The sequence below is a fragment of the Leptonotus elevatus genome, chromosome 9, assembly GCF_054856555.1.
Source record: "Leptonotus elevatus isolate MCC_2025b chromosome 9, RoL_Lele_1.0, whole genome shotgun sequence".
NCBI lineage: Eukaryota > Metazoa > Chordata > Actinopteri > Syngnathiformes > Syngnathidae > Leptonotus > Leptonotus elevatus.
Genome location: NC_141247.1, coordinates 16,660,213 through 16,675,057, shown reverse-complemented (window position 1 = coordinate 16,675,057; position 14,845 = coordinate 16,660,213). Strand labels below are relative to the sequence as shown.

The 14,845-nt window shown below is 38.4% G+C and overlaps 1 protein-coding gene across 3 annotated transcripts in view; it reads left to right on the top strand.

Annotated features, from left to right (window-relative positions):
• Positions 1-1,595: 1,595 nt before the first annotated feature.
• diaph2 (diaphanous-related formin 2) overlaps positions 1,596-14,845 on the top strand; it is a 386,239-nt gene continuing 372,989 nt past the window's right edge. For all 3 annotated transcript variants that reach the window (XM_086084214.1, XM_086084213.1, XM_086084212.1), the window contains exons 1-3: positions 1,596-1,692; positions 1,781-1,965; positions 2,538-2,906. In XM_086084214.1, coding sequence (XP_085940340.1) covers positions 2,823-2,906 — 84 coding nt within the window. In that variant the 5' untranslated portion in view covers positions 1,596-1,692; positions 1,781-1,965; positions 2,538-2,822. The remainder of the gene's footprint in view (positions 1,693-1,780; positions 1,966-2,537; positions 2,907-14,845) is intronic.

Genomic DNA, 14,845 nt, shown 5'->3' with positions numbered 1-14,845 from the left:
CACACTACCTCAAAGTACCAAGAAGATGAAGAAGAAGGCTGCCCTGTTGACCACATGTACAAGGATTTGCTATGTAATTATTGAAGTATTATTTATATTTGTCAGCTCAACCATTTTCAAGTGAAATGGAAATGGATCAGAACACACTGGCTGTTAACCTGTGATCAGATAATAAGTAAGGCTGAAGGTTATTCTCGTACACTATGCTTCAGGTAACATTACAATTTCACATTTGTCTAAATGGGGTGGCTTCATGCTTCATTAATGTGGGACAGCAACTGCCATTTTAGCTAAAAGTCTTGTAGACTGCTTTCCGTGCATCTGCAATCCACAACTACTTCTAGATAGACAATTATTGTCTTTATTAGAACAGTGTGTAAAATACTGGCATAACAATGTGAAAATTACAGGCTGTATAAAATGCAACACTTGATATTGCACTTTTTAATAGTTAATAGTTACTCAAGCGCACTGCACAAAAGTGAGAATACAGTTCTTTAATTAATAGGCTAAGGCAAGTTCACCAGTCAGATGTTACACAATAACGAGCACATGTGACATTTTTGGTGGGGTCTGAAGAGGAATAAATATTTTCCCAAGGCCTAGGTCAGTCGTTCCATTCAAATGACCTCTGGGAATATAATATTCCATGTCCACAATAGCTCTGTGTGTTTAATTATAAACCCCGTGAGTGACCAGGGAGACCAATGTAAGCCGCAGTAGATGCTCCCAAATATAAATAGGCTTGTCACCAGTGTCTCCTACGAAACTGGACAACATTAGACAAAGCATAGATGAGAATAAAACTACTACAGAAACAATAGTCCAGACCAGACACCACATCACCTTTTACACACATTCTCATGATCCTATTTTGTATTTTACATGGAACGTATATCAATGTGAGTTTGTTTACTGCCCTAAGTGCTGACTCGACTTGACATTTTGAGGCTGGTTATTATTTACACGAGTTGCTGAATAACTTGTAAATAGGTCTGCTGCTCAGAAAGTGGCTATTGTGTTCTGCGGAGTCATGCAGTTAAGCACTTTAACTGATGTTAATATGTGATTCTGCCACACCGCGTGGCTGACTGAAATGCATTTGTTTGTCACTGTCTTAAACATATGTCCAGATTTTTACGTGCTTTTGTTTGTTTGTTAGTGAAAGACAAACAGATTATTTAAAAATAATAATTTAAACACTGCAGTGGAAGCTGTGAGTCTTATAATGAAAATGTATTTTTGAATGTTGGTCAACATCACAGATGAATGAGACAAATACACATGGGGAACAATAGGCTTTGTAAATGTTTACAATTATTGATCTTTGGGTTATTTTTAATGAAAGTATATCAGCTATGTTTTGCTAAGATACCTGGGAACTGATTCAAATTGTAAGGATTGCATAATATGGTTCCTTTAAAAATAAAACAGAGCATTTTTATGTTTTGCAGTGGTCCATACACGACCCGTCCCTTACTTATTTATGTGCACACAAGACAGTTGTTAATGATACAGTATTAATAATACTGTATTATATAACTTGGTAGTAATCTTCACATGCACGTTGCACAATCACTGATGCAACACGCGCTTGTTTGTATGTGTATGTATGTGCAAGTGGCAAGGGGGAAAAAAAACGCGGGACACGCTGGATGTGTTTTGTTGTCAAGGTTTCCCGCACTACTTCCGGTATGACGTCGCCCCTATCGCACTCTTCCCTACATTTATAGGTCTGTTCTTTTTTTCATTGAAATCTATCCACTTGCTGTGAAATCAGATTTGACCCCCTCGTCTACACACGATGACGCCACGCCAACCTTTTGACAGCCAACACAGCGGACCACTAGCAGTCGGGAGCTTTTCTCCTTCAGCCCACCAACCAGTAAAAACAAAGTAGGCGGTGCCTAGCGTGGGCCTGGCATTCAAGCTTGGTTGCGACGATGTTGACCAGGATGGGATACTGTGAGTTTCACTGGACACATTACTATATTTATATTTTTCATATAGTAATTTATTGTTTTATCATGTCTACCCGCGCGTAGTATTAGCGACCAAATATTTTGACATCTTACTGGCGACAAAGTTCCATGTACGCTAACGTGGCTAAATGTACAGCTTTGCAAAGTATTCCAGAGAGAACAACGGTGATTTTTCGACTATTGTTACTATTGATATTGATTGCGATCAATCAGGGTGATGCGTACGTGGCCTCGATTGCAAACGCTAAAAACTAATACAGTCTCATTTCTGGTCGCCTTTTTATGTGGAATAGTGTGGTCGTTATACATGTAATAGGTAACAAACGCATTTAAGTTTATTTTGGTAATAATTTAAACGCAGGGCTATTGTTCTTACAAATAAAATAAAATGACGTGTTTGAAGTAACTAGTCGCCTTTTCCAGTGCGTTCTGCCCTCATTGAATTTGGTTGTACTTTAAATACTTACCAGACTATGGAAACTCGTTTTGCAGGATTTGTAATTGAAAGTAACATATTTGACATTAACATATGTAATGAATATAATGTTATTTCAGAGAGCGACAGAGAAGAATTAGTGCTGAACGGATACCACACCTCTTTCATCTTGAAGCGACACCCCATCCACTCGGATACTACTTTTTGCAACGCTCCCACTTATTTATTGTTTTTATTCAGATTTTTTTTCTCTAGCCGAATGGATATGGAAAAAACTCGGCCTGAAAGTTGTTGCCAAGTGACGTGTTGACGAGTGAAGTTTGCCAACTTTTTGTTGTTGTGGTGGCGGCGGAGTTCCTGTCAAGTCATTGAAGAAGGGAACTTAGAACAACTTTGGAGGCAAAATGGATCAAGCTAGCGGTGGGGACGACCCTAATAAACCTTCTAAAAAGAGATCCAGCGAGGATGAAGGCAGAAACAAAAAACTGGTATGTTGCATGAAAAAGAGTTTTGAGAAAATCTCTAATCCACACCCCCACTTTTTTTTTTTTTTTACACAGGAGATTTTAGATTTTAGTCTCGATAGTGTTCTTTTCATATTAGCAACCAGAAACATGAACTCTCGCGCAGTCATGTTTTTAATGCAGTTAGTTATTGATGTGCAGTGAGTGCAGCTAATAGATTTGTGAGTTGCACTAAAGAGGTAGTTGTATCTTTGTGTTGTGCTTTGCACTTAGTGCATCATGTGATCACTTCGTCAATTGGTTCCCCCTAAAAGTACTGCCAAGCCTTCTTGTTGTGACAGTTGGTGCGCAGCGTTTTTAAGGTCATGTTGAAAGTAGCTTAACAATTTGTTGACTCATTTCTTTGTGGTGTGGCCCTACCTACCTATTGATGTTTTAAAGTAGTCATAGTGGCCTGGCTGTTTTTTTTTCCACATAATCGCAGAGAGTACCAGGTGTTTTTCTTGGGAATGCATCAGTTAAAACTAATCTACCTACTGTTTTATTGGATTGTTTAATATACATGGCCTACAAGTGTTTTTCATAAAATATTTACTGCAATTGTGTATTTACTGCTGTGTTATCATAGGTTAGTGACAGGCTACGTCGTGTCCCCACTTACCTAAAACCGTAACTTTGTCATGATTTGGGTACCGGATAAGCATAATTTCTGAACTTTTAGATGTAATAATGTCTTTCAACCAATATTTACGTTTGCATCAAGGTAAAACAACATGATTACACAAAGCGCATGATACAGTCATTTACCTTTTGAACTCAAATAATCCAAATTAATACTTTAAGAGTGACATGGTTACTATATTTTTCGGAGTAGAAGGCACACTTTTTTTCATGGTTTGGCTGCTGCTGGTACTTGTGCTGAGGTGCAACTTTTATATCGTTAAGGTAACTGCCTTACTCATCCTTTGTCCTTGAGATAGGCATTTTTGCAACATCTGCATTGTACTATGGACAGTCATTTCCTGCAAAAATCTGGCTGACCCAAAAAATTAGGGTGTTAAGGTGTTAGTGTGACAATATATTAAAATTAGCACTAGGACTGGCACCGAAAAATCCCCGTTCCCTAGAATGTGTATGGAAATTCAGTCAGATGCCCCTGTGTGAGAGTGGGTGCGTTCGGAAATACCTCAGAACGTGTACTGCTTTACGACAACCGTTCGGAAACTCGGATCATTGTTCAAATGTGTCGTTTGGTTCGAGCAATACAAGGAAAGGAAACGTTTCAAGCATGAGTTGCTGATTGCTTTATAACATAAGCTGCGTTCGGAAATTAATGGGTACACTCTTAAAGGTCAGAATGACTTTCATAAACGTACCCTATGTTCATGGAAGCAAACTAGTTTTTCTTATTCTTGTCTTTTATCTTTATTAGTTTAAAATTGCTTACTTTAACTCGAATCCTGCTCTGTATTTTATTGTGGCAAATTTTGCTGCTATTTTTGTGGCCACATGCTCATAGCGCTAGCAAACTACGTCACACGACAGTTACCAAGACGACTTCTTCTTCATCTGATTCTTGAATGGATGAAAATGAATGAAACTTTATAACATTCAGCTTTACAATATGCGTTGTATGCTCTTCCGGCAATGTGTTGTGGTTTCTGCCACGGCACGATGCTATCAGGCATAGTCAATTAAATGACATCTTTTCACCATCAAGTGGAACTAGAAAGAGGATGTGTCTATTTGGAAATACAGTTTAAGAACTGTCTATCAATGGTGCTCCCGTGTCATTACATTATGCCATCACCATTCCTTTGTGGTTGTCGTGTACCATGTTGAGGTTTGTCTGGTTGAACCGAATGTCACATGGCTGCACTGGCATGTAGTTCTTGTGTAAACATTGTCTGTTGACCAAAAACATCCAAAACCTTCAATTGAGTGCCTTCATTTGCAGTCTGACGCGTTCGTTTTCACGCAGGCTAATCTAAAACTGTGGCGGGTGAGCAGCTGCACTCGCACCCACACCCCCACACACTGTCAGCAATTGTATGAACTTGGTGGTTATTAAACAATATTTTCACATGAGACTTAAAGTTGAAATCAACCTTAAACATTCCTTGCTGATAATATGTTATATGTGACCTCACTAGTCTAAAAATGACATTCTGATTAATTTTACATTTGTGGAATATGAGTTATGGAGCAAAATCAAGCCATTTTTACCCATTTCACGGGGCGGCCATTTTGCCAATTGCTGTCGACTGAAGTTGACATCACAGTTGCTCGGGCTGAGGCAACGACCAATCACAGCTCATCTGTTTTGTGAAGCTGAGCTGTGATTGGTTGTTACCTAAAACCTGAGCAACATTGATGTCATCTTCAGTCGACAGCAAGTGGCAAAATGGCCGCCTTCTGATATTGATAAAAAACTGTTGGATTTTGCTGCTTACCTCATATTCCACTAACACAATATCAATATAGAATACCATATTTAGACTAGTGGGGCTGCAAAAACATATTATTGTCAATTTATTTTTGGGCGGGGGGCTGATTTCCCCCTTAAAAAAAAGTATACAACTATTTCTGACATTCTCTCTGAACTGCTTTTGCTGAGCGGGTAACAGTCTCTTACCACGACTGTTCTTACATGTATTTTAATTGACTATAATGAGCCAGGGTTGATACCGCAGACTTCAAACGCTGAATTTCAAGATGGGAATGTTGCTATGGTATTAAGTTTTCCCATAACCAGGGCCAAATGCTCTGTTGCAAACATTTTGTAATCACTGGTTGTGTTCCAGCAATGTTTTAAAGGAAAAAGTACGACCAGTAACTCCCTGACAGGAAATCACAGAGATGCCATGTCGTCCCGCAAACTATTCTGACACCACTCTGCAAACTCTGGAATATCCTCACTCCCAACCTTTCAGAGTCAGAATGAGCTCACCCTGCAAATGGTCCTTCCTGATTCCTTTGAGGAGTCTCAGTATTTACCAGTCTTCCCCTTTTCTCAGCCCTCAATCAATGCTCAACATGTTCGCGAGTTGTTGCTGAAATCTCAGAGGAAGTAATTATTCACCTCTGGGTGGATCCATGAGCTGTCATGGTTTGTTTATCCCACACGTTCTTGCCGGCCCGAAGTGCGCTTGGAGCGCGGCGATTGCAACTCCGCGAAGGGCTGGAATGCATGCTTTAAGTTGATCTGTCAAGTAGTTTTGGGGGTTTTTGTCAAATGGTGGCTCGCCATATTAGCACAAGCCCAATCTCAACTTTTTCTTGGCTCACTGTCCTTTGTATAAGGTGCTGTATAATGTGTAATAGCACTCCTGATTCTGAAGATTAGACAAATTTATATATATATATATATTAGAGGTGTCAGGCGATTACAATTTTTTTATCGTAATTTATCACATGACTTTAATAGTTTAATAGTTAACTCACGGTTAATCACACATTTTTTTCTGTTCCAAGTGTACAATGTACAATAAAGTATTTTTTTCCTATGTTTTCATACTCTTGTTAACATAAAAAAAATAATAAGAAAATAATAGTTTAAAAATGCGATTAATCACAATTAATTATGGAACATTTTGCGATTAATTAGTAAAAAAAAAATCACTAAAAGCACTAAAATGTAAGATGTAAATATATATCAGTGCTTCTCCTTGTGTTCAGGCCAGCAGAGAAGAACATGCAGGCGTGTACATATTTTTAGCATAAACATAATAAGTGCAGACAGACACATTACTTTCAAATGTTAAATAGTAGCGCTGGGTGTTGAAAATATAATTTTGGATAAAACATTCTAGGAAAAAAAATAATTAACAAGGTATTATTGCCAACTAGTGTCTTGACTTGCATATTAGAGCAATTCCAGTAAAAAAAAAAGTTTCAAAGTAACATTTCTATTCTTCCAATTTCCCTGGAAATACAACGACCACTATTACAAGCATCTAACAGATTCTCTTCACACGAATCGCCACAAGGCCATGATGTATCTTTGTGGTACCGTAAGGTATTGTGCCCATTCAATACCTCACACAACATGGCCTCTCTGACCCCTGTTTCGCTCTGAAAAATAAATAGATTTCCTCGCTGTGATTGTCAGACATTGGCGACTCTGGAATTTCTTTTGACAATTTTGTCATGTGTATGTTAAACATTCTAAAACAAACAAACAAACAAAGTGTAAATGGTTTACTGGTTCAATACTGTATTAACATACCCTTCGATGGAAAATGTCAAATTGAGTGTGTGTGCATTGCATTGCATTGCGAGTCTGACGCAAACTTGCAGACTCGTTGAATTTCGTATCAGCAGAGTCAAACCAGTCTGTAGAAGAGAAACAAGGCATCTGCGTGTTTGTGCTACAATTCACCAGGAAGGATTACATCACAATTACACCATTTGGGCTTTAGGCCCAGGACGTAGATACTTAACCCAGCCAAGGACTTTAGAATAGCACTCCCAAAGTTAATGTTACTTTTACGGCCTGTTCTGCTGATGTTGGGGGAAAAAACTGACACTAGAACGAGAGGACCTTTTTGAAAGGAATTCGAGAGAGCAGGTTTGACGGAATGGGAAAATCTTTCTTTTTTGCATACCAGAGGAAAAGATGATGTCACACCGAGCTGCACGAGGGGAAAGTCATTCCCACGTATCCACAATAATAGGACTGGCTGTTCCGTGTCAGAATGTAGGCATGATCCTAACGTGCTCTCACATGAATTAAGTAGAAAATCATTAGGGATAGACCGATTATCGGCCGTGCCGATTATCGGCACCGATATTCAGCATTTTGACAAATATCGGCATCGACCATTTTGAAGAATCATGGCTAATAATAGATCCATTTAAAAAAGTGTTAACTTAAGGGAACTAATTATGTAAGTTTTCAAATGTTCAATATATACCCCAACCGAGAAAAACTAACAAAACAACAGTTGAAGCGAGTCAATGCAAAGCCAGAAGCTCATTTTCTGGCTGGTTGTATTTGAGTCCATTTATAATTAACACTGGAATAATCAAACTGGGTCGTGATAGAGTAATTACGGTGATGAGGATTTCAGGCCACATGGATGTGTTAATTATTTGCTCTTGGACATGTGAGACCTGACTTTGGCAGTGATAGGCTGACTCGTCTCTTTGAGAAATAATAGAAAACAAATGGAAATAGAAATAATCCAGTCAATCATTAAATCTTTATCACGTGTAAATGCAATATTATTATAATGGAAGAATATTGGGAAGCTGGTGTCTTCACCTTTGAACGGGAGCTTACTTTTTTGTGTATATTAATTTTTTTGAACAGCCCTTGTTGTCATTTGAACTCTGAAGTTTTGTCTGTGTGTGTGTTTTTAGGGCATATTTATAATGAAGATACTTTCAGACACTTATTTATCTTCATGTTTTTTTTTTTCTGGTGACCTACGAAGCATTTGATGCCCTGATACATGAGCTTTAGTAAAGCGTCTGAAGGTCTTGTTGACACTAAATGGCCAAACACTTAAAAGCTGATCTATATTCCCGGTGCTGTTGTGTACCTTTCCCACAATGTGTTGATTGAATGTAGCCAGTGTTGAGAAGGCATGTGAGGCAGGAAATGCACCACGTGTGAGTGTGTCCATGGCATTCAGGAAGTTGGAGAAAGAGAGGAAGCAGTGAAGAATGTTTTAGCAACACAGTGGAAGAAACCCCCTCTTTATGTATGTTCTGCATGCATCCCAGGCTCATTCATGTCCTCTTGCACGACGTCTGTCTGCCTCAATTATTTGTCGACTAAATATGAAATTTTTCCTCTACTTTGTGTTAAAGTTCATATTAATCACACTAATACTAAGGTAGGCTAATTAAAGGATAACAGTATACTGTAAATGGTTCAGAATGCACCAATAGTACTTTTTCAGACTCAGTACGACGAGTACAAGTATTTACATTTCAGTCGTTCATTAGAATCAAAACATTCAGTGCCAAGGACGGGTTTTGTGGTTTATGTTTTTTTCCCAGTTGAAACTGTTTGCGAATGTCTTGCCAATGTCTTTGCAGCCTTTTGCATCCTTGAACAAACCCTGTCGAAAAAAAACAACATTCGCTAATTGGACACAATCGCACGCCTTCACCGCTCAGTGAGATACGGGCTTTGCGGAAAGTGAAATTCAACTATCTTAAATTAAAGCCGATTGTTTTTCAGATTGACGTGTGTAACAGCAAAAATCACAAAAACTCAGTGTCCAAATACTTCTGAACAAGACTGTATGTGAGAAATATACAACTGACCTAGCTGAATATTGTCATTGGTAGACAAATAGTCTACATAATAGCTAAGTGTCATGCTCGTCCTTAAGGATTAATGTACAAGAGATTTGCAGGGACAGAGATAACCCGAGGGCCTGACTGTGGAGTCACATGGTCGCAGCGCCCACTGAAAAGCCTTTCAAATGTTGGCTGGGCTGCCTTTTGTGTGCTTCCCCTTTCACTGATTGCTGTTTTAGGACACTACTAGCAGTGCCAGTGCCCGCCTGGAATAATTGAATAGTTCGACTGCACACTCACTCATGCCCATTTAAAGGCATAGCAGGTCCACATTGCAAATGTTTATTTTTCAAAGCAATTACTGTGCTCCAAAGATATCTTTAGATGGAGATAGCTCATTGTGCAGTTTTGATTTACTTTTTACCATTCAAGTCAGCTGACAAGTGTCATTTTTTATTTTGAATCCAGTGTGCCTTTGCATGCTATCTTGCAACATTCATGGGCCAAGTCTTCTCCCCTGGCCCACACACACAGTATATATACACTGCGTGCTGCACTGATGAGAATCCGTCATCTTAGATTATAGGCTGTCCTTCTCAGTGCTCTTCCAAATAGATGATTCATGGCACGCTAGCAAGAGGCTCTAAGAGTTTTAGCTCTGCGTACCTCCGCAACTGTTTTTGTATTCTGTCTTTTATTTTGGACATTGATTAATATTTGTATGCTCAAGACACATTCGCACCTGAAGTCTCAGGAAGCTCTTGGTACTTCCACTAAATTGCACTATGCTCACTATTCAGCGCTGCAGACAACGCTCCAAAGGTCTCTGGAACTCTCTGAAGTACCACAATGGCCAGCAGGGTCTTATTTTGACACGGCTACAGTCCTAGTTCCAGCTGTTCAAATGCACAATATAGTTTATTGATGACACATCTCTTATGTCATTGTGTCGGTTTCAAATGACCTTACTTACAATTCCTTCATATTTTGAACTATGTACACATGAATGCAAGTATTTCTAAAATAGGTGTAGGTCAGGGGTGTCAAACATGCCAGATAAGGCCCGAAAAAGGGTGTAATCCGGCTCGCGACATGCTCTTGTAAAGTTAAAAAAATAAAAGTACCGTTAGACCAATTAAATTAATCTGACGGCCAAAATCAAAACATAAATTATTAATTTCACAAGCAATCCTCAGATTACACACAACCTAAAGTTAGAAAGTGAAATAAAAACATAGACCAAAATAAATCAAACACAAATGTGCTGAACGTGACACACATTATGACATGGATTAATTTGTAACTTAACTATAACTTTGTTAACTGCACCATGCAATGCATTCTGGGAACAATATATAATATAATATACCTCGTATACGCAAAACAGGTAGATATAACACGCTCGGAACTCATCAATTGTTTTGAACTTCTATACAATGATTTTATCGGTCCGGCCCACTTGGTAATATATTTTCCTCAATGTGGCCCATGAGCTAATGTGAGTTTTACACCCCTGGTGTAGGTGTTTCGTATTTACATGTTGCCTGGAAAACCGACTCGTAGCAAAAAAAAAAAAAAAAGAGAGATAAGAAACAGAAAAAAGTACGATACGAGCACACTAATACCACCATACAAGCCTGCCATATATAATTTCCGGGCAGGTGGAGTAGCCATGTCGGCCAGAAACATTAAAATAAACACGGATGACAACTCTTTCTAAGCCGACTGCAAGTTTTGCATTGCAAAATGGTTGACGTAATCCACTAGGAGGCAGCTGCGCTCCCGTCATGGTGCTGCTGCAACACAGAACGTCGAGTAACAACAAGACACAGATGTGATCAAGTATCACTTTAATGGGACAGCACAACTCTGTCACACTTTTATTTTATAACTTGTGCTATTCTCAAGAAGCAATGTGGTATTTCTTTTCATCACTTAATTTTGTAGTCAACACGCAAATGTAACACGGCATCTGTAGTCCTACTTGTATACTCACCAGACTACATTCTTTTTCATCTCATCTACTGTATGCGTTCCTTATACATGGTGCCCACCGGACACCAAATGCCTGTTGTTGATTCGGTGTCTGCATGTACACAAATGTAAATACTCGTAGTGTACACGGTCTGAAAAAAGTGGTAGCCTATTGCTGCATACTAGAGAAATAGTGACTGAATTGTCCTAGAAATAGGGAAATTGTCTTAAACATGCATGCGATTCAGGAAAAGTGATTTGCTCCTTGAATAAAACATAATCAGGATTATATTATGTTCATTGTGACAGGTCTAATTGCGTCTTTGTTTCCCCACCTATTGGTTCAAAAAGCGCGCGCACACACACACACACACACACACACACACACACACACACACACACACACACACACACACACACACACACACACACACACACACACACACACACACACACACACACACACACACATGTAGACACACAAACCTCAACCAACGCGTTACATTTGATTGCATTGAAAAGCACATTATATTTCATGTGTCCATAGCAATGCCTGGAAAACTGATGTAGGTTTTGCTATGTGTACAGTGTACACCTCATCGAGTTCCCAAAGGCAGCATGAAAAATATGTGGCTTGATTACTTTTGACAAAGATTTGTTCAGATGGTGTGTAATTGGGTAATTCCATTGGTATTTGGTGCTCTTTGCCTGAAAATAAATCCACCAATGTGGACCATATTGGTTTCAATGTACATTCTATCTGAGTCCACAAAGACAAATGATGTAGGAGGTGTGATCTTTATAGTGACCGTATTTCCTCACATAACAGCTGTAGGTAGTTACATATTCAACTCACTGCAAAAAGGACAGTAGAAAATTTAAGCACAAAATATATTCAAATAAGAAAATTATTACTTCAAATAAGCAAAATTATTATCCAACAGAACAAGAAAATTATACTTAAATTTACCTGTAAGATTTTGAAAAACAATACTAAGCCCATATCAACCACAGCGGTCTTGAAAATAGTATTTTTAGACTAAAAATAAGCAATGCTGACTTTTTTCAAGCTGTAGTAAATAGAACTATTTTCTTAAAATACATAAGTATTTATTTACACCTGGATAACTTAGCCCGAGTGTCAAGCAGGAGGGTAACAGGTCCCATTTTTATTGTCTGTATTGTCTCAGCCATGGATTAGACCCACAACCTCTTTTTATGCAAAAATTATGCAAAATCTTAAAATAAGAAAATTAAATTTATGAAACCCCAGTTCAGGGCCTTTGATGTTAGTTAGTTGTCACCTTAAAATGTGGAAAATGTTTGTTTTAACCCTCACAGTATTTAAAAATATTTTTTTAATATTTTGTACATGCATATTTTATAAATGTATTTTTCCCAGTGTGAGCTTCTGCCGGTAGAGGGAGACCAAGCCGTTTTAAGTTGCCCCAAACTATCGGCAGTTATCCCCCGTTATTATTAGAAGTCATTAAAGTTAAAGCTCATTTGTTTCTAAACTCTTATGGAAGAGGCGTCGCGGCCACCGACTTTATCGCGATCGTTCCGGTGGGTGACTTAAAATGACATCATACAGATGGTCCAGTTAAATTGGTTGGGAATAACAGTTATTGCTTCGCTAAATGCTGTGTAATGTCGCCAATCTTAAATGTAAATGGTTTGTTTTTACATGCGCATGTTACAGAGCTCTTTTTAGCGTTCCTTATACTATCAGAAGCAAGAATAAACTGACATACAGGTAATGTGATTTATTGTGTTTTTTTTTATTGATTATATGCATACCGAAGCGTGTGTCCCGAGACTGACTTTCAATATGATTTCATCCAGTGGGGGACCTAGAATTAATTTGGCTCATTTCCTTAAAAAAGACGATGGCGTTTTCTCATAAACATTTATTATGATGAAAAAGTTTACTTTAATAATTGACGGGGGTACCCTGAGGACACGTAGGCTTGATTGTCAAATTACGTTGTTGCAATGTTGCCAAGATAATGGGGCACGAAAAGGCCCTCAAGTCAAGGCAATTTGCCAACCAGTGGTTTGATTGTTGTTAAATAGATTAGAAAATGTTCAAGTGTGGCATTTAAATATTAGCCTGTGTTTCACACAGTATTATAGTTCTATTGAATGTCAGGGTTAATGACACATAAACGGTCTGATTTAGCAACAGTAGAAGTTGTTGCCCATGAAACGTTTATCAAGAAGAACTCATGCTGGGTAGACACCATTTACGACATATGATTTGAAGAAGTCTTACAATTTGCCGAATAAGTTAATTACATGCGATGGAAAGTCAACACCCAAGTGCTTGTTTTACAGTCTAAGTTTGGCTTGTTGCTATTACACATCCAATTGGTGATGACAGAGTGTTTCAAGCTACGTGGCAGATGAAAAAACGTAGAAACTTATGAGAAATACAGGTAGCATAGCTATAGTCTAATGTGAGGATTCGTTGGAGGTTAATGGGACACTGTTTATAAAATGAAAAGGCAGGATGGAGACAAATTCATTCTTAATTTAAACTTTACTCATACACATTAGCTAGAGCGACAACACTTCCTGATCCCCTATCAGCTGACTAACACTAACCAATCAGAAGCTAGCATACTTTAGGTAAATGCAAGTGAATGACGGAGAGCAGCAGATTCGACACATCAATTTAGCTACTTGTACAAAAAAAATACTAGAATGTGTAAATAATAATTCTAATAAAATTTGCCACTTTATAAAGTCCAAAATTTGCGAGTTTTTTTCTCTGAATATTGCCCTCGCCCTCTAAAAATATATATTTATACGTCGTCGTAAAGAGGTATTTAAAGTGTACATTTTATGGGTTTTTTTGGTTCCGTTTTTTAAAATATTTTTAACAAAATTTCACAGTGATGATGAGCCACTTGTCATGTTGCAACTGAGATGCTGATGTGGGAACCACTATTTCACTGTGATTTTCTTATTCTGGTTGACTACAGGCAAAAGGCTAATGGCACAGAACTCAACAAAACATATATTTTATTACGTATATAGAATATTACAGAAGAAAAACTTTAGTTTTCCCAATTAATGGATCAAGGATACACGTTTATCGCAATCAGGGCTGAACTGGCACAAAAAAATCGGTCCTGGTATTTTGAGTTAGGCCCACTTAGGCCCGCCGGCCCAGCCTGGCCCGACTCTTGCCTGACATGTAGTTCTGCCACTGATGTTTATTGATGATGTTTCAGTTTGTTATCTATACAGTGGAACCTCGGAGTTTGAACGTCTCGGAACTCGTACAAATCGGACTTCAACCCAAAAATCTGAGTAAAAAATGCCTCGGAGTTGAAACTGCTTTTCGGAGTGTGAACACCCACGCAAAGCAAGCTAAACCGAACGTACCCTGCAAACAGCAGAGGGCACAAGTTTCAGGCCCAAATTGTTTGCTGCCTAAATGGGCTGCAGAATAAATTGTACTTAAAGTACATTTACTAGTACATTGACAACATGTGATGCTAATGTTCAATATGATCAAAGTTACAGCATGTTTGGTGCAATTAGAAAAGTCAGTGGATCATCTCATTTGAATGTCCCTTAAATTACAATACAACCATAACACGCTTTTAATGGGTGAGTAGCAAAATAGCTTCTAACTTATATCTACACTTTAATGACAGATCAGCTTGATCAGCTTTCTCATGTATGCTTCATATCCTTGAAACGTGTGCATCATGATCACAGCA